The sequence below is a fragment of the Pimephales promelas genome, chromosome 4 (assembly GCF_988280905.1).
Source record: "Pimephales promelas chromosome 4, fPimPro1.hap1.1, whole genome shotgun sequence".
Classification (NCBI taxonomy): Eukaryota; Metazoa; Chordata; class Actinopteri; order Cypriniformes; family Leuciscidae; genus Pimephales; species Pimephales promelas.
The window spans coordinates 3,009,181-3,034,724 of record NC_142772.1 but is presented as its reverse complement, the minus strand read 5'-3'; the positions used below and the strand labels follow the sequence as shown (position 1 = coordinate 3,034,724).

The window sequence follows — 25,544 nt, the reverse complement described above, 5'->3', positions numbered from 1 at the left end:
CCAATCTTCTCGAAACTGTGGATTCTGATAGAGGGCACTGAGACTTACACCTGAGTGCAAAAATGGAGGCTCTAGCCCCTTCCAGAGCTGAGATATCGAAACTCAATATTTCGACCCGAAAAAAAAACCCGACAGTGTTACCCCTTACGTTTTTTTTTGGGGCGAAAAATTAAGTATCCCCAATCTTCTCAAAACTCTGGATTCTGATAGAGGGCACTGAGACTTACACCTGAGTGCAACAATGGAGGCTCTAGACCCTTCCAGTGCTGAGATATCAAAACTCAAAATTTCGACCCGAAAAAAAAAAGACAGTGTTACCCCTTACGTTTTTTTTTTTTTTTTGGGCGAAAAATTTAGTATCTCCAATCTTCTCAAAACTCTGGATTCTGATAGAGGGCCATGAGACATAGACCTGAGTGCAACAATGGAGGCTCTAGACCCTTCCAGTGCTGAGATATCGAAACTCAAAATTTCGACCCGAAAAAAAAAACGACAGTGTTACCCCTTACGGTTTTTTTTTTTGGGTGAAAAATTAAGTATCCCCATATCCTACATCTAATACATTTGTAAGCACTATACATATGTAGGGAATCTGTTTTTGAGGCAAATCAGCTGTTCACAATCTGAATATCCACTGAATCCTCACATCATACAAATCAAAACCAACACCTCATAAAATAGTTGTTTCTCAAGACCAGGTTGATCACTCATCACATCCAATAGTAGCCTGACCTTTATTTATATCTTTTGTGTGACTAGGTGGTCCTTAAAGCAACACTAAGTAAGATTTTTTTTTACCTTAAAATAATGTTTCCTAAATGAAAGGCACTTTTGGATCCTATATCTGCTATAACCACGCTATGTAAGATTGCCAGATCGGGTCGCGTTTCTGTAGTTCTAATGAGACTGAAGAAAACTACAAATTTGACTTGCTTTACGTCAAGCGTTACAACAGTCATTATTTAGTTTTTCTTCGTTTTACATCACACTTTCATGAAATCATGCAACATACTCCAATACTCGTTAATTCCGGATAAACAGCTAGCGTGCGCTAGGCTAAATTAATTATGACGGCGTTAATGGACAATTCCGCTTCCAACCTGTAGGGCGACCGCAGAGGAAAAGTTACTTGGTGTTGCTTTAAAGTCGTGATATTCAGACATGGTTCTTGCCATTTGTAAATGACTGTGATCAAGCCTTATATGAACGATGCACATCCTCTCCAGTGTCCACAGACTGCGATTCCTGTAAGATACTAGCGGCCCTCTCCCGGTTTCATCTGGGTCACAACGCGACGGAGATCCAGACCTCTGACCTGCTCCAGAAGATCTGCCACCTTCACCCTAATGCTATTCCTCAAGTAATAAACACACACACACACATACATCATAACAATCCTTTGACAAAATCTGTGTAAAGTAGTGACGTACACACTCAAAGACTACCTGTACAAGGGCGACACATATTACAGAAAAAGCAATTGACTCTTTGGATTGCTTCTCCTTGTTCTAGTGTGAAGGGTTTGTGAAGCTTCATGGCCACCGGCTCCTGAAGAGTGACGGGAAAAAGCCATTCATCAGCGAGTGTCAGGTAAGAACCGTTCAAGTTTTACAATACTTAATTGTTGAACGGACTGGAGAAACTCTGACGTCTTTTTATGTGTGTGTGTGTGTGTTTCGTCAACAGGAAGATTACCTTTGCACGGGACACAAGTGAAAGTGATCAATCGAATAAGATTCCAGCTTTCTTTTGAACACTCGACCAAGCTTTTTGAATCCACTTCCTTTACACACAAAATCAAACAAGATTTGAGACATACATAAATTTGAGTTCAGGCATTGACTGTTAAATCTGCTTCAAATTACCATTATTTTTTTTTTTAAATGTAACCTTTCTTAATTTCTAGTTAGTTAAAATAATCATTTATGTGTTGTATCTGTAGTTCCATAATGCAAACCACACTGGGTAGACATGCAATTACAAACTAGTGAACTTAGCCAATAAAGTGTGTAACATTACATGAAGCCTTTGCATCCTCATTTTTGTGTTGAGAAGACGCAAGAAATAAACTCATTTGTATTTCAAGGCATTGTAAGCAGTTACTTCAGTGGAAAGCACTTAAAAAAAAGTCAACTTTAGGCAATTTAAAATAACTTTTAAAGGGATACTCCACTTTTTTTTTGGAAATAGGCTCATTTTACAACTCCCCCAGAGTTAAACAGTCGAGTTTTACCGTTTTCAAATCCATTCAACCAATTTTCTGATATTTAGAAGAATATCAGTAAGTTTCTGGTCTCATTGACTACCATAGTTGGAAAAAATATATACTATGGTAGTCAATGAGACCAGAAACTGTCTGGTTACTGATATTCTTCTAAATATCAGAAAATTGGTTGTAAAACTCAACTTTTTAACTCTGAGGGAGTTGTAAAATGAGCCTATCTCCAAAAAAAAAAAGTGAAGTATCCCTTTAGCAGTGACAATTCAAAACTAGGCCTTGTACAATCACCTTTACAAACATTTCAAATCTGTCTAAAAACTGCCTTTAGATTTGCATTGTTGTTTGTGGTAATGCTGTATCAGAACACTACGTATCCTATTTTATTTTCGTATCCCATCCTATTAATTTCACCAACAAACCCATTATTGAGCAACTTTTAAAACAAAAGCAATCAAGTGTGAGGGTTTTGGGCTAGCTGCTTATTCACAACACTTGTTTTCTAAAGAGCCGAATGAAACGCAGTCTATAGTCTTGAAAACTTTAATAAAAGGTCTCATACTACAAACTTTATTAGCAAAGGAAGTCACAATAAAACTGAAAAAAATTACAATAGGAACAGAAATGTGTCATGTTCACCTTGCAGATTTCTTAGCATCATTATATGAAATGAAACCTCGGGATTTAAAGGGATAGTTCGAAAATAAAATACTCATCCATTATGTAAAAGACCTTCTTTTATGTGGGAAAATCCATCTCTGTTAGTCTATGTAACACCACTGAATGGCTGAAGCTGGTTTGACGATTGAAAAACCACAGTGGATGAATCGATGTCTTCTAGGAAAATACTAACAGATTTAACTTTAATTATAAATCAATGCCGTTTTGTCCCTCTCAAGAACGCTTGTATGACAGTAGACTGGATGCATTGATTTATAATTAAAACTAAATCTATTAGTATCTTTCTTATACTCCTATTGTTTGGCTTCAGAAGACTTTAACTCATCCACTGGGGTCGTACGGCTCACTGTGTGGTTTTTCAGCCATTCAATGGTGTCATATAGACTAACAGAGACGGATTATTCTCCTAAATATGTGTTTATCTGAAGGAAGAAACTCATATACATGTGTAAATGTGATTTTTGAGTGAACTATCCCTTTCAGGTGAACGTCTTCTCTCGTCGTCTCATCTGGTCATTCTTGAAGGCAAGGTTTCATTCAGGCCTGAACAGGAACGAAGCATTTCATTTACAACTCTGGTTTTCTGGGCATCCTAAGCCCCTTTATGGCTTCCTGCTCCATCCTCTTTATCTTGTCTTTTCCAAATCTGCAAAAGCAGAAATATGTGAAATAAGGTTGGGTGGGGATGTCTCAAAAACACTTACAATTAGGGATGCACCGATCCACATTTTTTCACTTCCGATCCGATCCCGATACCTGACTTTGGATATCGACCGATACCGATACTTTTCCGATACCAGAGCTGTGTTTGCTTTAATAGTATTTATCATTATTGTTGATGATTTTATATGATGCTGAAATAAACTCCTCTCTACAGGCAAGGATGATATGTACGTATGTATGTATGTATGTCAATATATATATATATATATATATATATATATTAAACAATAGATAGACAATTAAACAAAGATACACATTATACAGGCCTACACAGTGCTTTAATTTCAGGAAGGTCTACAAACATTATTCAGGTATGGTCTTAAAAAGAATTATAATAAAGTAATCAAAAGTAAAATAGCACTGCAAAGTTTATCATAGATAGATTTATGCTTATTAAAGCTGAAGTAATTCATTCAAGAGCTGTGAGTGATTTTCTCTTTGCCTTTGGTTGTTTGATTCTCAGTAATGTCGCAATCGTCACATTTATACTGCTGCCCCTTTAAGAACGAGTTCAGATTTCATAGTCTACTGATGCACCATATTTTCTCCCAAATATTTCCATAACTACGTTCATTTTAGACATAATAAATTGTTTAAGTGTTAATCTCCAAGTCGGTCGGTTTGACATTTTTGTGCAGGCTACATTTGATCGTTTAGACGCGCATATGAAGCCCAGAGTATAATTTGCTTGTCTTGTTGCGGTCTGTTTCGGAGCGCGCCGCACTGGGAACAGCATCTCTTGCGCAAATTTTGTGCTTTTAATAGCTCTCTTTATTATTAAAAGCGTCCCGCAATTTAGTAACAGCAGAGACTGCATTTACTACAATCATCGATCGTGCTGATTCTGTCTTAAAGTTTGAGTTTTAGGGAGAAATGACAGCGCACCGCCGCGATGGGAAGGAATTAAGTTGGCTAGACAGAATGCGGCTGTTGTTTTTAATGTTTTTTTGTTTTTTTCTTACCTCAATATATTCTTTAATATTTGGAAATCAGACTAATATCACAGATCTAAAGTGTAACCAGGCTACGTTTCCTCTGTCGTCACTCATTACGCCGGGCTGTCATGTTGTGCTTGCTGTTGTTGCACCGCGTGAGAGATCTCTCTCTTTCTCTTCTGGACTGCGAATTGCAAACATGCATCAAATAGTTTAATTAATACGGCTTTGCAAACATTGCACTTTGCTGTCTTGCTCTGCACTTTAGCGGTGTTTCCAGTTCCACCATATGATTTCCACACAGCGAACATCCTGCTAGCTGGCTGCAAACTGCGGAATGGATTTCCTGAGCGGGGGTGTGTCTCATTGAGCCCTATGTTTTACAGTCACTGATTGAGCTGCACCTCCGTTCAGGGTATCCATTCCACAGTTTGCAGCCAGCTATAGCAGACTAGCAGGCCCGGCGGGAATCACTTTTGGAGTCATTTCAGCAGACAACGTTAAAGCGCAGACATGGATCATAAATATCGGATTTCTCCGCAGGTTGGATCGGAAAAATCCGATACGTGAATTATGCTGGTATCGGTCCCGATACCGATACTGGATCGGATCGGCCCCATCCCTACTTACAATGATTTAGAATAGAGATCTGCAAGACATATACATATTTAGCATTTTTAATCGCAATGACCACAGTGTCCATCATCTTATATAATGCTTATATTAGATTAGATTAGGCTAATATTGTTAACCCTCTGGGGTTGTTCGGCCCAAATGGACCCGAAGAAATTATTATTTTTTTTAAAAAATCACAGCTTCCTCGGAATGGTCCGAAATTTGGTGACTTTGTTGGTATTTGGTATTTGAACACCCCAAAAAATTGGGGACAGGATGTGAATAGTCTGAGCGGTTGTAAAAAAATAGTCACACTTGGGGTGTTCGGGTCCAAATGGACCCGCATGGAAAATGAATGGGAAATTGGAAAAAATGTGAAAATACTGAGTTTTTTTTGTGCGTACAATCTACAAATCAGCCACGATCTTGAAAAAAAGCGCACAACAGTGAAGGGGTGAATCTATAAAACATCAAGAGTGCAAAACAGACACATCCAGACACACACAAACACACTTTTATACACAAACACACCAAAAAATTCAGATTATACATGTGTTTTGCAATTTTAAAATGCTCAGTTTGTCCACCAGATGGCGTCCATCTCATTTCAAAAATTGCTTTTATGAGGCCTAGGCTTGACTCTAAAATGAAATACAGCTTTAAAAAAAAATTAATTTTTTTTTTTTATATATATATATTCTATTATGTTGAATGGGGGGAAATTTTGTCATAATTATTGCATTAATACTAATTATAATTTTTTTTTATTTTTGAAATTCTCAAAACACCAAAAAAAGAAAGAAAAAAATATTACAAAAAACGAGTAAAAAAAAAAAAATCATGATTTTTTTTTTTTTTAAATATGAATCCCGCCTTTTGGGTCCATTTGGATCCGAACACCCCGGGTGTGACTCTGAAACGAACAACCCCAGAGGGTTAAACAGATTTAATAATAATAGAAATCCACAAAAGTACTTGAACACTTCCTCAAACATATATGAAAAGAGAAACTGTGCATTCTTCATTAGCGACTTTTGCAGTTCCAGGAACTCAGATTTAGGAACTACTCATAAAGCTGGGGTTCCCGAGAACTAATAATGTGACTTATTTTGACGGCGCTGAGAACGACAGAGCTAGTAAATATATAGGTTATAACCTGTGTTGAAAAGAAATTAAGCATTTAGATGAAAACATTCCAGGATTTTTCTCCATCTTCAATGGGCACCAAACGCGATTCATCGTCTGGTGTCGTTTAAAGCTGCACTGAAACTCTCATTTGGACCTTGAACCGTTTGGTCCCCATTGAAGTCCATTATATGGAGAAAATCCTGGAATGTTTTCATCAAAACCTTAATTTCTTTTCGACAGAAGAAAGAAAGACATGGACATCTTGGATGACATCTTGGGGGCGAGTAAATTATCAGCAAAAGTTTTTTTAAAAGTGAACTACTCCTTTAAATGAAGTGTAACCCAGATTTCATGTAATATCCACTTGATAAAACCCTTATTCTCAGCCATGTTTTTATCTCCATCAATTTGCGAATGAGAAAAGAAAGTAATAAGCAGCAAACCTGTATGTACGCCTCAGAGAGTGTGATCATCTGTGGAAGGATGTCAATCACCTGCAGGTCCTGAAGCTCGTACCACTTCCCCGTGCCCTGTCGAACGTGAGAAAGCAGACATGTTACACAAAACATCCCAATAACAAAGCTGCTGTTGTTTTAAAGGAGCAATGTGTGACTTTTAGCGACATCTAGTGGTTCGGTTGCGAGTTTGCACCAGGTTTGCACTAATGGCTCCGCCCACTGCTCACCCCTCCCTTTCGAAGAAGCTACGGTTGCTAAAACGGGACAAACATCTCGTCGGCTGAGACAGCAGAGAATAGCCAGAGTAAGCCAAGAGTGTGTAACATTGTCACTGTTTCTGTACCACAGTCCATTATAAACCACATCATGGATACTGTTTACAAAGCCATAGTAGTCAGGTGAGGATCAAGGGTTTTAATATATAATTTAATAAAATAATATTAATCAGCTGATTGTCTCACAAACGTAACCAGCAGCACATTTATCCACACATACTGTAGCAAACCCATAATACAGCGAGGGAGCAGCTATATATTTTTTCTAACAGGGTAGTAATAGTTTAGCTGGCTAATATGAGCTGTTACTGTGGCTGAGCTGGGACGCGTCCGCATCGCACGAGTCCAAAGGTCGGAAGTGCGCGCGCTGTTACAATCATGTCATCTCCGCATCCCATAGACACTATTTACTACACACAATAGGCTTTTTTCTCTGATTTTGAAAACTCTTCGTGATCGACTTTAGTGATCTAAAAGTCTCTATCGACGGGTTAGTTATTCCTGTAACGTACTGTTTTACGGTCAATGACATAAATACTAATCATCAGCTATCTCACGAACGTAACAGCACATCTATCCCCAACATAACAAACCCATAACACAGCGAGGGAGAACTAAGTTACATGAAACAATCCCAACTACATATTTTACACCACTCACAAGGGAAAAGTCACTACTCACGGAGTGTAAGGCTAGCTTCCAGCTTTCCGCTACTTCTCTTTCAAGGTAGTGATGAAACGCGTTCTGTAGCGCTGTTTGTTCGCGTTCGGCTACGGTAGGAATATGACGTCACAACATGGCGACCTTCATAGAAGGGGATTCCCGCGGTTATGGAGCTATTAATGTCTCATTCTAAGGTAATAAAAACATTACGGTTAAATAAGTAAGTTCTTTATACACCACTGAAAACATAGTTATGGATGTCATATTGCATTTCTGTTAATAAATACTCAACTTTGTTACACATTGCACCTTTAAGTGGAATAAAGTGTTGGTGACACACTCACGTGATGCAGAACATGAATCCTATAGGAACCCTCAGTGGGTTTCCCATCATGAACCACATTGGCCACCAGGTCATAGGTCGTGAACTTCTCGGTAGCCTGCGCCTCTTCAGTGAGGTACTCGCGCAAATCAACGTTCCTGTGTGTTTGCATAAGAATATTACAAAAAACATTTACAGAGAATATGAAAAGTGTGAACTAAATGTATCCTGAGCAACGGCGGACACATACGTGATGGGGAAGTTGACGATGGTTGGGTTCTTCTCAATAAAGAAGTTGTTCTTTGTGAATCGTTTGATGCAGAAGATGAGGTACGGAGGAAGTTTGGTGAGCTGGAACTTTTTCAGAAAGTTCTCTTTGTAGGTCTTGTACTCCTGTGACAGAAATGTCAAAAGTTCATTGTGTATACTAAGTAGCACATTCAACAGTCCCATTAAACAGATTGCAGGACTAGTGCTTGAACATTTGTGCATACAAATATAAATGTAACATTTAAAATATTATTTAATAAATAACATTATACAATAACGCTTCATTAGTTAACATGAACTACTAAGAATGAACAATAAATCTACAGCATTAACTCATCTTAGGTCATCATGTCTATTTTAACATTTACTAATACATTATTATTAAAATCAAATGTTGTATTTGTTAACATTAGTTAATGCACTGGGAACTAAAATAAGCAAACAATAAACAGCTGAACGTTAAAAATGTAACAAATGTATTCCCCATTATTAGTTCATGGCATGCTAGTTAATAATAGATTGCAATAAAGTCTCATTTATTAACATTAGTTAACCAGAAAAAAAGAATAAAGCTACAAACCAAATAAAAAAATAAAGCTGTGTATACTGTATAATTAAAAAAAAAATTTTTTTTAAATGCACATAAAAATGCAAAGCCGGTCTGAAGAGCTGATTAGGTGATTAAGGTCTGTTTGTTTTCCCATGAAAAAAATCATTAAAAACATTTTGAAAAAAAGCCAAAAGTCTCTTCTGGTGTTATTTTACCATTAATTATTATAGTGTTTAATAATGTTTTTATTTTTACTTAGATTTTTAGTATTTATATTAGCTTTTGTCATTTATACAAGTTTTTTTTTTAATATTTCTTTTTGGTTTAGATTTTTTTAGTCAGTTTTTGTAATTCTAGCACTTTAAGAGCATATTTAAGAAATATTTGCATGTATATACTGTATATAGATTTATACGAAATGTATATATTAACACTTTTTTCTTAAATATATACATGCATATGTGTGAATTCTTATATACAAAATAATTATACACACTACACACACATTTATTATGTAAACACAAACTTTTCTTTTGGATACGATCAGTTGCCCAGCACTACTTTTTTTATTATAAATTATTGTAACCAAAGTTAAAAAGCATAGCAATAATTGCACATTACTTGTCACATATGAAATTAATTGTTCGTTGTGTGTTTCAATGCATTATACGTTCTTACAGTGTACAAATGAATAGATATTTTATAATGCATCATAACTGGGGATACAGCTATTCATGAGACCATACAATACATTATAAAGCATTTCTAATGCATTAAAAATAATGTATTATATATAAAAGCTTTGTGACAAACAATAAATAATAAAAGATCTGAGAAAAGTAAATCCAAACCTTCTCAGTGTTTCCATTGAACTTGCCCAGGATGTTGAAGAGAGGAACCTGAGGAATGATGAGCTGCTCCTTCTCATCTTTGTAGAGCGGTGCGGTGGGCAGGTCAAGGGTCAGGTAGAGGAAGGTGGACTCAGACATCTTCTCCTGGTACTCCTCCTTAAGGAGAAGGGCTTCTTTCTCTTCAGGAGGCTGAGAAAACAAGGACAATAATTAACCATTTATCCAATCTGACATTGCAAATACAGCATTTTTCAGTCCTCTCTCTAAGGATGGGCTGGACATCAGCACAATGTTCACAACAATCCCATGAACACACTCTCACGCATCAGGAAATGATATAGAAAGGCACAAATCAGAAACCTACCAAGTCTGGATGGGGAAGTTTCTTCGAGAAGATTCGCATGGACCCCTGAAACACCTTAGCGAGTATGGCTGTACACAGAAGAGAAAAATTATTTCACCCTGTACTTATGAAGATCACAACGAAGAAGCACAAACACACTCTTATAAAGGCAATCAGAAACACACTAAACAAAACTCACATGATTTCTTCTTTGTCCCACCAAGAGCACCATGCAATGCATTCAGGAACCATGAGAGAAAGTCAACAGCGTCCCCTAGAGGGCAAAGAACACAACACCGGTTTAAAACGAGCACGAGAATGACAGATTAGCGTTCTACCACACTAACTTTACATACAAAGACGGTGCACTCATATTACTTATATATAAATATTGAGGGCTTGGAGCCAGAGGGGTGTAAGTGGTATTTTGTGGCAAATATGAGTTCTTTATATCAAAATAAAGGTCTCAATGAGCTCTATCCAATAGTGCCAAAAATACCTATCTGAGATCAAATTGTATTGAATAAAGCAACAAAAAGGCGTATCGGACGTATTTGACTTTTTGAAAATGTTTTAGAACATGTTCATTGTGTTAATATGCCATACATTTTTTACTTAACCCTTAGGTGGTCTTTGGTCATTTCTGACCGAAAAAATTTCTGTTTTGAATTTCTAAAAATCACAGCTTCGTCGTGATGTTATGAAACCTGGTGACTTATATGGAATTATGTATGTGAATACAAAAAAAATTGAGGTCATGATCCGAGCAGGCTAAGTGGTCGTAAAAAAAATAGTCAGACTTGTGGTCTTCGGTCAAAAATGACTGACCCATAGGAAATGAATGGGAAATTAAAAAAAAAAAAAAAAATCTCTGTATTTTTGGACGTGCAATCTACAAATCGGCCACAATTCTAAAAAAAAAAAAAAAAAAAAGAACACCGAAGGAAAGGGGCGACACTCTACAACATCTAGAGTGCAAAACAGACAAACCCACCCACACACAAACACACTTTTATATACATACACACCAAAAAATTTTGATCGCAAAAAGTATATTTTGAATTTTTAAAAACCACAGCTTCATCGCAATGTTAGGAAACTTGGTGACTTTTATCATGGCATTAAGTATGTGAACACACAAAAATTGAGGTCATTATCTGAGCATGCTAAGTGGTCTTTAAAAAAAAATAGTCACACTTGTGGTCTTTGGTCAAAAATGACCCCCATAGGAAATGAATGGGAAATTGTCAAAAACACAGAAATTCACAAATTATTATTATTATTTTTTTTTTAATTTTTTAATAAACATCGTTTTTGAGATTGTTTCAACTGTATATTCAATTCCGCCACCAAAAAAAATAAAATAAATAAAAATAAAATGTGTTCATAAACAGCTGGGGAATTCACATGCCTCTCCATAGAGAGCTGTACATGCCATCTAGTGGTTACACCATGATTCTACGCTTTTTCTCTATACTGATGGTGCTCATTTTTTTCAAAAAAAATTTTTTTTCTGAAGGCCTAGACTCTATATTAAACTAAAATACTACATTAACATTTTTTAAAAAAAATAATATATATATATATATATATATATATAGAGAGAGAGAGAGAAAAATATATATATTTTTCCATGGCAAAAATAGACCATAAATATTGCATAAATATTAATAAATTCAATCAAATTGTCTCAAAATACTAAATTACAAAGAATAAATATTATAGAAGAAAAATAAATTGCATTGGGTTTACTGGGATGGAGGAAATTTAATTTTTAAGTGTCCGGTCACTTTTGAGTGTGACTCCGAAACGAAGGGCACCTGAGGGTTAAATACTCATTTCATGTAAGTATGCCTGGGGTTGCAATGTCTGTGGTTTAAGGTTAATAATACAAGTGATTGAAGCGTGGTCAAAATTTTGTTTTGTCTCTCCTGTAAATTTTGGTAAAAGCCACTTACGCCCTTCTGGCTCCAAGCCCTCGATATATAAATGGGAGAAAGTGCAAAAATCCCTCAAAAATAACCATTTCTAACGCTATATGAGGATAAGAAACATTTAAAGGATACTTCATGTCAGATTTTGTTGCGGATTTAAAATGAAGACCACAAGTGTTTAGGGTGCTATTTGGGACAGGGCCGTAGATGCCACTACACCAGCTAGAACCTAAGATAGCAGCTTAAGAAAAACATTAACCTAGTGCACTGTATACAATACAGCGCTTGTTATTAACCCGCCAACTCACTAAATGCGGGTGAAATTTATATATTTTACATTTTTCAACTTTCAAGTCTTTTAAAAAAGCATCTGAAATAATGAACTAAGTACTAAAATATTGTTTTTCGATATATAACGATACTGAAATATCTGAAACTCTTCCGCATAATACACAGTTTAAGCTGTCCATTATCACTCTCTCATCTCTCCGACAGCGAGTTACACATAAACCCGCCTCCCCTCACTCACTCGTTTCATTTGCTATGGATGAATATTATTGGAGTTATAGGGCTTGAATTTCGCTGTGGGATTGTGCTAATATTTTATAATGTATATAATGTAATGTATAATACATTATAATCTAATCTAATATTTTATAAACATATAATGCAATGTATAATATTTTGTGATAATGGATCCATGCATTAGGTCTTAAAGTGACAGCAGCCTAATAAACCGGCTGCCAAATTATGAGTTAATATTAAAAATATCTATATGGCTGTTTTTCCCCATGGAATCAATGTCAAAATTGTGGCCCGTGAAAATGCTAAGTGGCTAGTAATTTTAGAAAACACACGCCACAGTGACTGGTGAGCAAAAAAGTTAAGTCAAGTGCATTAGTATTCACAAGTGTGTGTTGTGATTTACCTTGCTTTGTGATCTGAAAGTTCTTTTTACTGCATAACACCACAGCCTGCAACATTTCATGCGGCGAAACGTGGGCTTTAAAGTTGCGCGGGTTCCACAGCTTGCGCATGAGCTCCCCAAAACGCTGCACCAAAAGAAACATGATGTCGCCCGGCGGCCGGCGAATTCCACGGTAGTTTTCCTCCTCGAGGAAGTAGTTTCGCAGAGGGGGCACATTTGACAGCGCCTTAGGAAAAAACAAGCGGTGACATAGTGCACTCAAAAAAATATTTATAGGGATAGTTCACTTTTAATTTGAAATTAATTTAAACATTAACATAATAATTTAACCATAATTTAAACATTAATTTTAATTTGAAATAAATTTTTGATATGTTTTAGTTTGCCTCAAGGGCATCCAAGATGTACGCGTCTTTGTTTCCACAATAGTTTCAATTTTGATATTTTTAGGTCAAACCGTTCTTGTCTGTCAGTCATATAATGGAGGTCTATGGTCACCACCTCAAAGAGCATGCACAGAAGTCCAAATTAGTCAAGTCAAGTCAAGTCACATTTATTTATATAGCGCTTTTCACAATACAGATTGTATCAAAGCAGCTTCACAGTGATAACATGTAAGTAGCACAACACAGATCAACAACATTGCTAAACACTAAATAAATAACCCCAACTGAGCAAGCTCAAAGCAAGCCAAAAGCAAGGCGACAGTGGCAAGGAACCAAACTCCATCAGACTGGATGGAGAAAAAACCTTGGGAGAACCCAGGCTCAGTCGGGGGCCAGTTCTCCTCTGGCTTACATTCATATTGTTTAAATATAAATATTAATATAAATATTGTTTATGAATCAAACGGCGCCATAACATATCGCAGGCGTTGAGTCAAATTAAACATGATTTCATGACTCGTAAATGGCCTAAGACATGAAACGAGCGGTTTGGGTGAGAAAACGAACAGTATTTATATCGTTTTTACCACAGCCACAAAGCGCCCACGCCCTCAGATCACTTGGACGTGGCTGTGGTTACTAGAGGTAAAAACTATATAAATACTGTTAGTTTTCTCACAAAAACCGCTCGTTTCGTGTCTTAGGCCATCAATGTGTACTTACATTTACGAGTCATTAAATCATGTTCAATTTGGACTTCTCTGTACATGCTTTTTGAGGTGGTGACCATAGACCTCCATTATATGACTGACCGACACAAACGGTTTGACCTAAAAATATCGAAATTGAAACTACTGTGGAAACAAAGAGGTAAGATAAAACATACCAAAAATTAATTTCAAAGTGAACTATCCTTTTAAGCCTAAAGGTCCTTGCACACTGAAGTCCGATATTTTCATATTCGTCATTCGGTGGCTCTGAATTGTCAAAACACTTCTTAAAATGTTTGCTACGGATGTGAAAACTCTTTTTTATAACAGATGAAAGTTTCGGAGGCAGTGTGTTATTTTTAACGTGCGAAAATTTCAGACAAAAGTGTGCAAAGACCTTTACTTTAAGATTTATGTATTTGAATTGCATATAAAATGTCCATCCATTTGAACAACAGTTTTAATGAACTTATAAACTCAATGTGGTGCATATTTTACCTGCAATACCACATTAGCATAGTCATTGGCCTTGATATTATTGAGACCCACAATTCCTGGCAAGTAAGTAGTGCCATCGTAGGCTCTGTACAGCTTTCCCTGCTTATCCAAACCAGAGATGTGCGGTTTGGTGAACGTGGGTTTCAGCACATACTGAAATAAAGAAATGAATCAGAGATTTAGAACAATCAGTACAAGACTAACATTACAATAATTTGAGACAAACTTTTTATTTTACTGTAATTACACTTTTCAAAAAGAGTGTAGAATCAAATAATCTCAATATTAAATTGATAACAGATTAAAGGAAACCCGTATCTCACTGTAATGTCCTCTAATGAGGAGTCAATGATCTCATAATTGTCTGGCAGGCAGTAGAACTTTAACGTGTGGAGATTCAGGAAAACGTGATGTGTGAACTGAACGCTGTGGATGTACGCGTGAGACTTCTGACCTCGACCTGATGGGAACAAAATAAGCCAAAATATTAGCCTGAACAGTGTTCTTCAAATTTACATAGATCATATTCACTTTTAGCTCATGCATGTATTTCCATTTAGAGAAACAGATGTCCTCAAAGTATGAAAGCTTGTTTTCGCCACAGATTTATTTTCTTATCTTCATTCACAGAATAAAACTATAATGCCCCGTGTCATAGACTGGGACTAAGTTGCATGTTTGAGCTCTTTTACTGAAAGTAACATGCACTGATGCATCTTAAAATGTCAGTGTCATTATTTTGTCTTAAACACCCGTAACGTTTTTTATTTTCCTGAGGCACATTTATAAAAGCTACTTAAAGGATTAGTTCACTCTTAAAAAACTTTTGCTGATAATTTACTCACCCCCATGTCATCCAAGATGTCCATGTCTTTCTTTCTTCAGCCGAAAAGAAATTAAGGTTTTTGATGAAAACATTCCAGGATTTTTCTCCATATAATGGACTTCAATGGGGTCCAAACGGTTCAAGATCCAAATGAGAGTTTCAGTGCAGCTTCAAAGGGCTTTAAACGACACCAGACGATGAATAAGGGTCTTATCAAGGACTCTTCGAGTCATGACTCGAAAAAAGATTTGTTCTTTTTTTTTCAGGAAAGTCACGAACGTTCATCACAGAACAGAGCAAGGCGAGCATTTGAGCTTATAAAACTTTTAAATTTATTTTTTAAAATGAGTGATCGTTTCGCTAGATAAGACCCTTATTCATAGTCTGGAATTGTTTAAAGCCCTTTGAAGCTGCACTGAAACTCGCATTTGGACCTTGAACCGTTTGGTTCCCATTGAAGTCCATTATATGGAGAAAAATCCTGGATTGTTCATTTCTTTTCGACTGAAGAAAGAAAGACATTTTGGATGACATGGGAGTGAGTAAATTATCAGAAAAAGTTTTTTTAAAAGCGATCTACTCATTTAAATGTCCTCATTGAACTAAGGGGCTAATCCTGATTCCTGGCTTAATCTAAGCACTGTCTGTTAAACTAGGCCTAGGGCTAAAGGTTATTGCGATTTTCTCACAATTCTGACTTTTTTTCCCCTAGCAATTGCACAAGTTGATATCTAAATTATATTACATCATGCAATTATGATAAACATATTCAGAATTGCTGGTTAGAAACAGACAATTGCGAGGCAAAAGAGACAAACCTGTGAGCTAAAAAGTCACAATTCAATATTTTTCTATGCCACGTCAGAAATAAGATTCCATCAGCTTCCATTGGTCAACAAACATGAAAAATCTTACATTGTAAAAAAAATTAAGGTTATCTGACGAACTTACCTTGGAAATATTTCCCACAGATCAAACAGGCATAGACGTTAATGTGTGAAAGAGAGATTGAGCAAAGCTTCTCGAAGTCGAAATCCAAAACACTCCTAAAAAACAAAAGAGCGAGTGTTATAGCAGAAGAGCATCATTGGGTTACAATAATAAACATTATATAACATGTGTCATATATATTAATGAACCTATTGATTGTGTCCAGATATGGACAATGGCGACTTCTGCGATCTTCAACATGACCACGACCGATTTTCACACGCACCTCTAAAAGTAAACAAGAAGAAACACATTAAAATCATGTTGATTACAGTTCCACGTTGATAATAAAACCCAAACATGATTCCTCAGACAGAGAAAAATACAATAACGTTACATGACATCAAAGCTAATATCATCGGTGTTCCTGTGCATTACACCTGTTTCACATGTGATAACATAAACATACGATCCCCTGAAGATATTTCGTTTGATTATTAGGTTTTTCGCATCATTATTAAACGACTAGTAGTTAAAGTATTTTTAGCAGCTACGTTAAAAACAGACAGAGGCCTCCACATTTAAACCGACTTCAAGCAAATAAACGCTTCAGACACACCTTCATCTTCGTCTTCATCAACGTCCCTCTCCCGTTTCACGCCTGCGATCATTTTACGTTTAATAACAAATAAAATCAAGTCAACAAACTGTTGAATCAATGAACACTCGTCGCACGCATTCAGCGAGCTTTACAAAAATCCCGCTTCCACTTCCGCTCTAAAATGGGGTGGCCAAGAGCACATTAACTCGGGATCGATGCGAACAACAAACACGCGACGCGTCCTGTGCTGTACTTTCTAGACTTGCCACTTTCTATTGCCTGATGGATTTTACTTTATAAAATAAAAATACGCGCTACTGGATTTTGATAAAAGAGCAATGTACAAGCGAAACTGTGCAAAAAACAAACTCGACTGCTAGGAGTGTAGTTTTTATTGGCCAACGTTTTCTTTTTATATCTACGGTTCTTGGCCCCCCGTGATCGGATATGGAATGTTTAATAAGCTAAAATGAATTTATTTTGCGAGTAATTTAATAAACAGTGCAGAACCATGGAGGTTATGTGTGATACAGAGGGGGAGAGTGTTAAATACAAGCCCGGTGGTCGACTGGATATGAGCCACGGGTTCCTGAAGCACATCAGGAGGAATCAGATCGCCAGGTCTCTCTCTCTTTCACACACTACAGTTAGTTGTGTTAGCGAGTTATTGTCTTTTCTTAGTAGCCTGGCTTATCTGAAAACTACAAACATGTAGTTCGTAAGCTTAAAATGACAAGAAATATCGAAATGATTTCTGTTCTTTCATAATTTGAATCAAATCCTAATGGGATTCAATAGTACTCTTCTTGAAATAAAATTGAGAAAAACCTGACATTACTATGTACAGTAATATATAAATTATAGCCCCACTGTATTTCATAACATAATAAATACATTGGAGATTATATTATATATATTCTTTATCATATCTCCACGTGTATTAGATTGAGATATTGTCTTGCTACTGGAAATGAAAGGAGTTGTATGAGCTTTAAAAATCCTGAAATTAATCTATTAAATTCATTTTGCAGTCCTACAGTATGACAATAGAAAAATAGGTAATTGCATCTTTTATCTTACAATCCCAAGTTTTTACGTCACTATTATGAGGAATAAAGTACAAACTCAGAAGTCAGAATTGCAAGGAATTGGAGTGCAAAAAAAAGTCAGAATTGTGAGGTAAAAAGTTAATATCACTCAATTCTAAAATTGCAAGTTAAATGCTCAGAATTGTGAGAAAAAATTTCAGAATTATTAGATATAAACTCGCAATTGCCAATACAGGGCATTTTACTAATAATAGTCATTTTGATGAGTAGGTGACATAGAATTCTGTAAGAAATTTTCCATTTAAATGAGCTTTAAGGCTGCTCATCTTCTAGGCATACTGCCGTTTACATACCATCATCAAAATTTAAATATGTGACATATTTATTTGTTTTCTTTCTACAGGGATGATTATGACAGAGAGGTAAAACAGGCCCAGGAGAAACAGAGGCGTAGACACACCACCACCCCTCGCCGTCCACGAAGACCCGACCGCCAGGTCTACCATCCACGCCATCAGAGTAAGTCACATTATTTAACAATGTAAAGTGTGGTTTTGTTGTTCCAGTGTGGATCAACACAGTGCCAAAATTGCTTCTCATGCAAAAGGAAAATTGACAATTTTGGAAAATCAAAACAGCAGAAGTGCTTTATTTATTAATTATTAATAAATTGAAAAGTTAGCTCATCCAAAAATAAAAATATTTGTCATTAATTACTCGCCCTCATGTCGTTTCAAACCTGTAAGACTTTCATTCATCTTCAGAGCACAAATGAAGGTGTTTTTGATGAAATCTGAGAGCAGTCTGTCACATTTAAGACCCAGAAAGGTAGTTAAAACATCATTAAAGTTATCCATTGACTCATGTTGGTCTAGCCTCAGTTTTATGAAGCGACACTCGAGCACTTTGAATGTGCAAAAATACATCATTTAGAGCAGACGTTGCATGAACGAGCATTGGAGTTTAATATTTTGTAAATGAAGGGGTAAATTATATTTTTTTGCGCAAACAGAGACTCGTATCACCTTATTAAATTGAGGTTAAACTGCTGGAGTCACATGTTTTTATTACCTTTCTGGGCCTTGAAAGTGGTAGTTGTGTAGCTGTGAACGGAGGGACCGAAATCTCTCAGTTTTCATCAAAAAGATCTTCATTTGTGTTCTGATGATTAAAGCAAATCTTACGGGTTTGGAAAGACATGAGGGTGAACTAAGCCTTTAACTAATGCACCAAGAGTAATCTTAATAATAACCAGCTAAATAAGCATTTATAATTGTGAATATAACATTGCAGTGACTGTTTTACAAAATCTAATTCTCAATTGAGGGGGGCACTATAGGTGTGTGAACATGTATTCATTTGTTTTATTCATATATGAGTGTTGCAAAATGGCTTTTAAATCATTAAAATTCACCAAATACTGTTTTGTTCTGTGGGCTTCTGTTTATTCAGATGGATCTGAAGCTGGTGTGAATGCAGAGGCAGAGGACTGGAATGAGAGCAGCTCGGGCACAGAGCAGGAGAACGCTGGCACAGAGTTATTCTGGCTCGATTATCAAGCTGACAACGGGCAAATAACATCGCTCATCGTCCACAAGGTTTGCATTGAGATTCTAATGCATCACAGGTTACAAAGAAGCTTAACCATAAACGATCTGTGTTTGTTTTATAAAATACAGTGGGCGGATTATTCTCTGTATACTGTATTATTGCAAAGCTATACAGTATATTATATCTAACTTTATTTGCATACATACAGTGTACTCACATACATATACTATATAGCAAATCACAACTGCCTGATTTATTATGTCATCACAAAATGTTACTATATTATTGTCCAGCTCTTTATATAAAGTTGGATATACATGTATGCCCATCTTTATCCGCAGGACCGCATACATACAGTTTACTAGCAGAGCGATAAACACCCATTATCTGTTGTTTATGGATCTCAACTTATAATTATCTCCTATTATTTTAGTTGTTTTTTTCTATGAACAGTTCCAAGTATAAGTTGTATGTATTTGCTACGATGTAAGCAAAATTACACACACAAAAATGACAACAACAGTAAAAAACGTACCACTCTGAAACGTCCTGTGCTTGTAAACTAAATCAGTTCTTAAATCAGGCTTGAATTGGTTTGAAATTGATGCCATCTTTTTTATATATCTACATCTGAACAGATGGTTATGGTAAAGGCGGTGACATTTCCCAAACATGCGCTGCTAATCACAACACTGGGCCAGCTAACCAATCACAGCACATTTCATAATTAATAATAATAATAATGTTTAATTTATTTAGCGCCTTTCGCAAACTCAAGGAAGCGTCACAATAACAGTAAAGAACAAACCAAGTCCAAGAAATGAGCGATTGCAAACAAAATCAATAACCGAAACAAAAAAATAACACTGGTACGTATTAGGAAACATTATGACTGTAATACAGAGTTATCGAAACATGAACTAAAAACGATGCATTCGGGCCAGACTGGGGAGAGAGGTGCTGTAATAAAGTGAAATATGTAAAAAAAATGTGTTTTGAACAATTAAACATGAAACCATATTCCAGCAGACCCTAAAAACAAAATCAAGACTTTGGAAAAAGGGCATAATATGATCCCTTTAAAGATTTTATAAACATTAACATCATGATTTTCTGAAATAGTGAATATTGTGAAAAGCGTTATATATATTTGACTGGTCTTAAAGTGTTTTGTTAGTTGTTAATGTATGTGTTAAAGCAAAAAAACGAGATTTAATATTTGTTTCCAAACAGGAGGACAAGCCGGAAGTTATTGTGGAAAGAGTGGCGGACAAGAACGTTCTGGACTCGGCCATGAGGGCGGCGCTATTGGCTCGTGTGGGACTGGAAATGGGCAAGCGGTGTGACAAATGCTGAGAGGAAGAGAAAAGCATATTTAAATATGAGCCCGAATGTGAACTGCATTTCTGTATGACGGCACCAAGCATGCAGCATTCATAAATATCATGGAGATGCCATGTATCCTAATATGTGAATATGAGTGGACTCTAACCTTAAAAGAGAAAAGACACCGTTAAGCATGAACTCTTGTTTGGTCTAAAATAATATGTGTTTCAGTAATACACAGAAAATAGGAGCTGAATTGTTCTTTCAACTGGAAATGGGAATCCTAGCGTCACTTCACATTTGGAGCAGACGTTGGACAAATGTTAAAGGAGTAGTTCACTTTTTAAAAAAATGATTATTTACTCGCCCCCATGTCATCCAAGATATCCATGTCTTTCTTTCTTCAGTCGAAAAGAAATTAAGGTTTTTGATGAAAACATTCCAGGATTTTTCTCCATATAATGGACTTCAATGGGAACCAAACGGTTCAAGGTCCAAAAAGACAGTTTCAGTGCAAACTGTTCAAAGGGTTTTAAACGATTCCAGACGATGAATAAGGGTCTTATCAAGCGAAACGTTTAAGTTTTATAAGCACAAATGGTCTTGCTCTGTTCTGTGATGCGCGTTCGTGACTCTCCTGTTCGAACTGGTTCATCAAAATGAACAAATCTTTTTTTTGTGTCATTTGGTTTATTCAACAAACGAAATGAACGATTTGACTAGGAAAAAGATTTGAACGAGTTCGAACTGGAGAGTCTTGAACGCGCATCACAGAACACAGCAAGGTGACCATTTGAGCTTATAAAACGTAAACTTTATTTATTTATTAAATGAGCGATCATTTCGCTTGACAAGACCCTTATTTATCGTCTGGAATAGTTTAAAGCCCTTTGAAGCTGCACTGAAACTCTCATTTGGACCTTGAACCATTTGGTCCCCATTGAAGTCCATTATATGGAGAAAAATCCTGGAATGTTTTCATCAAAAACCTTAATTTCTTTTCGACTGAAGAAAGAAAGACGTGGACATCTTGGATGACATGGGGGTGAGTAAATTATCAGCAAAAGTTTTTTTTAAAGTGAACTACTCCTTTAAGTGCAGCTCTTTTTACACCTGAGGTGACTTTCTTGCACTCGTTTTGTGATCAGTTTTATAACCACAAGGTCTACATTGTCACACTATGTCCAATTAGTCTGTATTTTATCTTATAGGCTTTCAGATAATAATGTTTAAGACATGATTTAGCCCAACTTTAAACACGCTCAGTCTGTTTGAAGGTAAGGAGTCACCTACTGCTGTGATGTAGTTCATGTAGATGGTACTGGAAATAGCTGACAAAATTTAAACTAAGTTTAAAGAATGATAATTTCTCTGATATTTATATCCATGCATTTGGATATCTGCCTTTTCCTGTCATGTCCATATGTATTTATATTGATTTTTTTTCTCTGTTGGTGCTCATGGACCTATACGTTTCTTTTTTCTTTCCGTCTCTCTTTTTTCATCTCTTCATTTATTGTACAGGTAGATTTTTATTTTTGTAATTGTATTTCAACAGTGTACAGTTGTGTGATTGTGTTGATTACAGGATTAATTGTTCATTCTGTCATATGGACAGATGATGGCAGTGTGCACTATGTTTACGTCATGTGCAGAAATATATGTTTCTTTGGCTGCTTCTGTAGTTTCATTCATTCAGCGTCAGCAAAGACATTATGTATGGATAACGTATCTCTATAGTACTTATCTCTATCTCTATATATCCCTATAGTATATTATGTGCAATTTTCCACAAAAATTCATCCTGGCAAGTGTGTTTGCACCTTCTTTTTAAAAGCATTATTTTATTGATTTTTTTTTTAATAATAAAAAAAAGCTGTTTTGTCATTTTAAAGGGTTAGTTCACCCAAAAATGAAAAGTCTGTCATTAATTTGTCACCCTCATGTCGTTCACAACCCGTAAAACTTTCGTTAATCTTCAGAACACAAATGAAAATTTTTTAAATGAAATATGACCGATTTCTGTTCCTCCATTGACAGCTACACAACTACCACTTCGACGATTCAAAAAGTTAATAAAGAGATTGTAAAACTAATCAATATGAATTGAGCAGTTTAGTCAAAGAATAGACGAAAAAGAGGTGAAATTCTGATGCTTTTTGGTAACAGCCACTAGGTGGCGCTTCGGTAGCGCGGCCGCCATTTTGGGGTGAAAATTCCAACTGGCGCTACTGGACAACAGCACACTGCACACATAACAGTTTTTGAGGTAGTTTTTTCTTGCATTATTTCCATTTTATGCAACTTTACACCTTTACTACTATTATTCCACTAGGCCTGAAATATTTTTTGTACGTTTTAATCCCCTGGATCATGCTGCAAAAATTGCTGTGTCCATTATCCTAAAAAATTGTCACTTTGGACAGTGGTTGTTTTTTTTTTTTTTTTTTTTTACATAGTCTTGCTTTAATGGTCATTAATATAAGATAATACTGCAAAAAAAAAAAAAAAAAAAAAAAACAGTTTACTGTAAAGCTATTCTATTTCTGTTATATATTTATTGTCCAACATTACAATTACACTTATTTGCTAAATTTATTTATTAATACAGTTACATTTATTTGCTGACTTTATTTATTTCATTGATAACTTATTTTTGTATGTAACATTATGTGTACCTCCTGGAAACGGTCTAACGTTATTATAAATTTATGAAGTGATATCACTTTATTTACCTGTCACACTTAATGTGGGGGGAAAAGCCTGGTTAAGTAGTAACTTCTTTTTAACTGGTATAATGTTAACTGTTGTGAGTTAAAATAATCAGCTAATAATTTCAACCTAAAAATTACCTCTACACTGGACTAAATATATGTAGCTATAATATATGCCGAGCCGTTGCCGAGTCGCTTTCACCCCAAAATGGCGGAACGTTCTATTGGCTTTCACTTCTTGTCAATATACGTTCTTTGGTTTAGTCCAAACTTTCTGAAGAGACTTGCTTTATATGATGAACAGATTGAATTTAGGCTTTTATTCACATATAACAATCAACTTGCACATCAGTTGTGCTCAAACGTGTTCGCTTGACGTGCAAAAACCAATGAGGTTCATTCTCATGTTACGCATCGCGTTTGAGCTTCTGTTTATGTTCGCTGATCAATGTTTAATTGTGTACAATAGCCTAAATTCAATCTGTTCATCTTATAAAGCGATCGAGTCTCTTCAGAAAATTTGGACTAAACCACTCAATTCTAAAAACTAAAAATTAGTTTTACGATCTCTTTAACGTTTTGAAGTATCAAAGTGGTAGTTGCGTATAATGAATGAAGGGACAGAAATCGCCCTTATTTCTATCTAAAAGATCTTCATTTGTGTTCTGAAGCTGAACGAAAGCCTTACAGGTTTGGAACGACATGAGGGCGAGTAATTAATGACAGACTTTTCATTTTTGGTGAAAGGTGTCAGTATACGGTAGTGCCTGTGGGCTGCTTATAGCCTGTACTAACTTGGATTTCAGTGGGATCTCTCAGGTATGTACATTTTGGCAATTTGACAAATACCTTCATTGAGACTCATCAGATTTTAGAGCTGGAAGGATATATTTTATATATAAATACCAAGTAGCAAATGCACTTATTCAAAGCCATACTTTTATATGGTTAGAAAGCTGACAATACTGAATTTGACAGTAATGCTTTAAATGTTAAAGTACCTAATCAGAATTGACGCACAAGGCACATATTACATAAGAGTACTCCAAGGGAGGGGCCATTTCCACAGGCTTTAGGGGCCCTTCGAGGGAGTGAGAGTGTGACACTGGATCAAACACCCCTCCATATAGTGAGTGAGTGTGCTTGCCCCTCGTGTGAGAGAAGACAAATGTTCCCATTCCCATGCATCCATGCTCCGCCCACATCACAACCTCAACCGTCACACCGCATCCTGATTGGATGCTCAGGGACCAAAGACATTTGGGGAGTCTAGCACACGTACACCCCTGCACGTGCATGTCTCCATGTATGCATGTACCATATTTTAAACCATAAGTACTATTATTTTGCAATTCAAACATTGCATAAGAAGTCATTTTTGTTTTGGTTTTTTTTTGAAAATCTATTTCTAAACCAAACTTGTTGACACGGTGTAACACATCTCCGTTTTAATATGATGTTATCTTTCTGTGGTATCATAAAGAATAAGACATAGGCTACTAAAACATCAATCTCTGGTGGCCTCATAGTACATGTGACATTTAAAATGCCTTGGCCTTTCCACTTGTCCTTGCATCTCTATTTCTCTCTCTTCTAGGTATTTACTTCTTGGCTCTGAAGACATGATCTTCACAGGATAACTCACGTCAGTCAAAAGATATATTTAGGCTATTAACGACCTGGTTATCATTAAGCTTCCAACAACTCTTTCAGTCTTTATTTTATAACATTTTCATTAAGATTTGGGTTAGAATAGTTTGTAAGAGCGTGATTAAAAACACAATGAGGCTGTGAAAACGACTGGTGAGTGAGTTTATCTGTTCGGTACGTTGATGTTCAATGTCCCCGACATACTCTTTTGACCCATTTAGCCACTTGTTAGCAACCCGATTTTATATCATAGAATAAAATGTAAAAAAAAAATTATAATAATTGAGCTTGTGTTGTTCACCACAGACCTTATTTCAAGCATTTAAAGGGATACTCCACTTTTTTGGGAAATAGGCTCATTTTACAACTCCCTTAACAGCTGAGTTTTACCGTTTTCGAATCCATTCAG

The 25,544-nt window shown here is 36.1% G+C and overlaps 3 protein-coding genes across 4 annotated transcripts in view; 2 read left to right on the top strand and 1 right to left on the bottom strand.

Moving 5' to 3' along the window:
- The window catches only part of sftpbb (surfactant protein Bb), a 70,123-nt gene extending 68,099 nt beyond the window's left edge, over window positions 1-2,024 (top strand). Inside the window, exons 8-10 of the mRNA XM_039662517.2 lie at window positions 1,227-1,360; window positions 1,513-1,590; window positions 1,687-2,024. Of these exons, the coding sequence (XP_039518451.1) occupies window positions 1,227-1,360; window positions 1,513-1,590; window positions 1,687-1,716 (242 nt within the window). The 3' untranslated portion in view covers window positions 1,717-2,024. The remainder of the gene's footprint in view (window positions 1-1,226; window positions 1,361-1,512; window positions 1,591-1,686) is intronic.
- A 723-nt stretch (window positions 2,025-2,747) lies between these two features.
- usp39 (ubiquitin specific peptidase 39) lies at window positions 2,748-17,154 on the bottom strand. Its single transcript, XM_039662402.2, has 13 exons — window positions 16,864-17,154; window positions 16,454-16,532; window positions 16,266-16,360; window positions 14,812-14,948; window positions 14,489-14,641; window positions 12,895-13,120; window positions 10,232-10,306; window positions 10,054-10,121; window positions 9,690-9,878; window positions 8,269-8,411; window positions 8,041-8,176; window positions 6,744-6,830; window positions 2,748-3,545 (listed from the first exon to the last, which is right to left on the bottom strand). The coding sequence occupies exons 1-13, from the start codon at window positions 16,913-16,915 to the stop codon at window positions 3,492-3,494; spliced, it is 1,494 nt and encodes a 497-aa protein (XP_039518336.1). The 5' UTR covers window positions 16,916-17,154; the 3' UTR covers window positions 2,748-3,491.
- On the top strand, window positions 17,138-21,176 carry c4h2orf68 (chromosome 4 C2orf68 homolog). Of its 2 annotated transcripts, none has more exons than XM_039662403.2 (4): window positions 17,138-17,466; window positions 18,298-18,413; window positions 19,347-19,492; window positions 20,679-21,176. In XM_039662403.2, exons 1-4 carry the CDS (start codon window positions 17,357-17,359, stop codon window positions 20,799-20,801), a joined length of 495 nt encoding a protein of 164 aa, XP_039518337.2. In that variant the 5' UTR covers window positions 17,138-17,356; the 3' UTR covers window positions 20,802-21,176. The 2 variants fall into 2 exon arrangements, with proteins under 2 accessions (XP_039518337.2, XP_039518338.2); XM_039662404.2 differs by having other exon boundaries at window positions 17,140-17,466; window positions 19,359-19,492.
- Window positions 21,177-25,544: the final 4,368 nt, after the last annotated feature.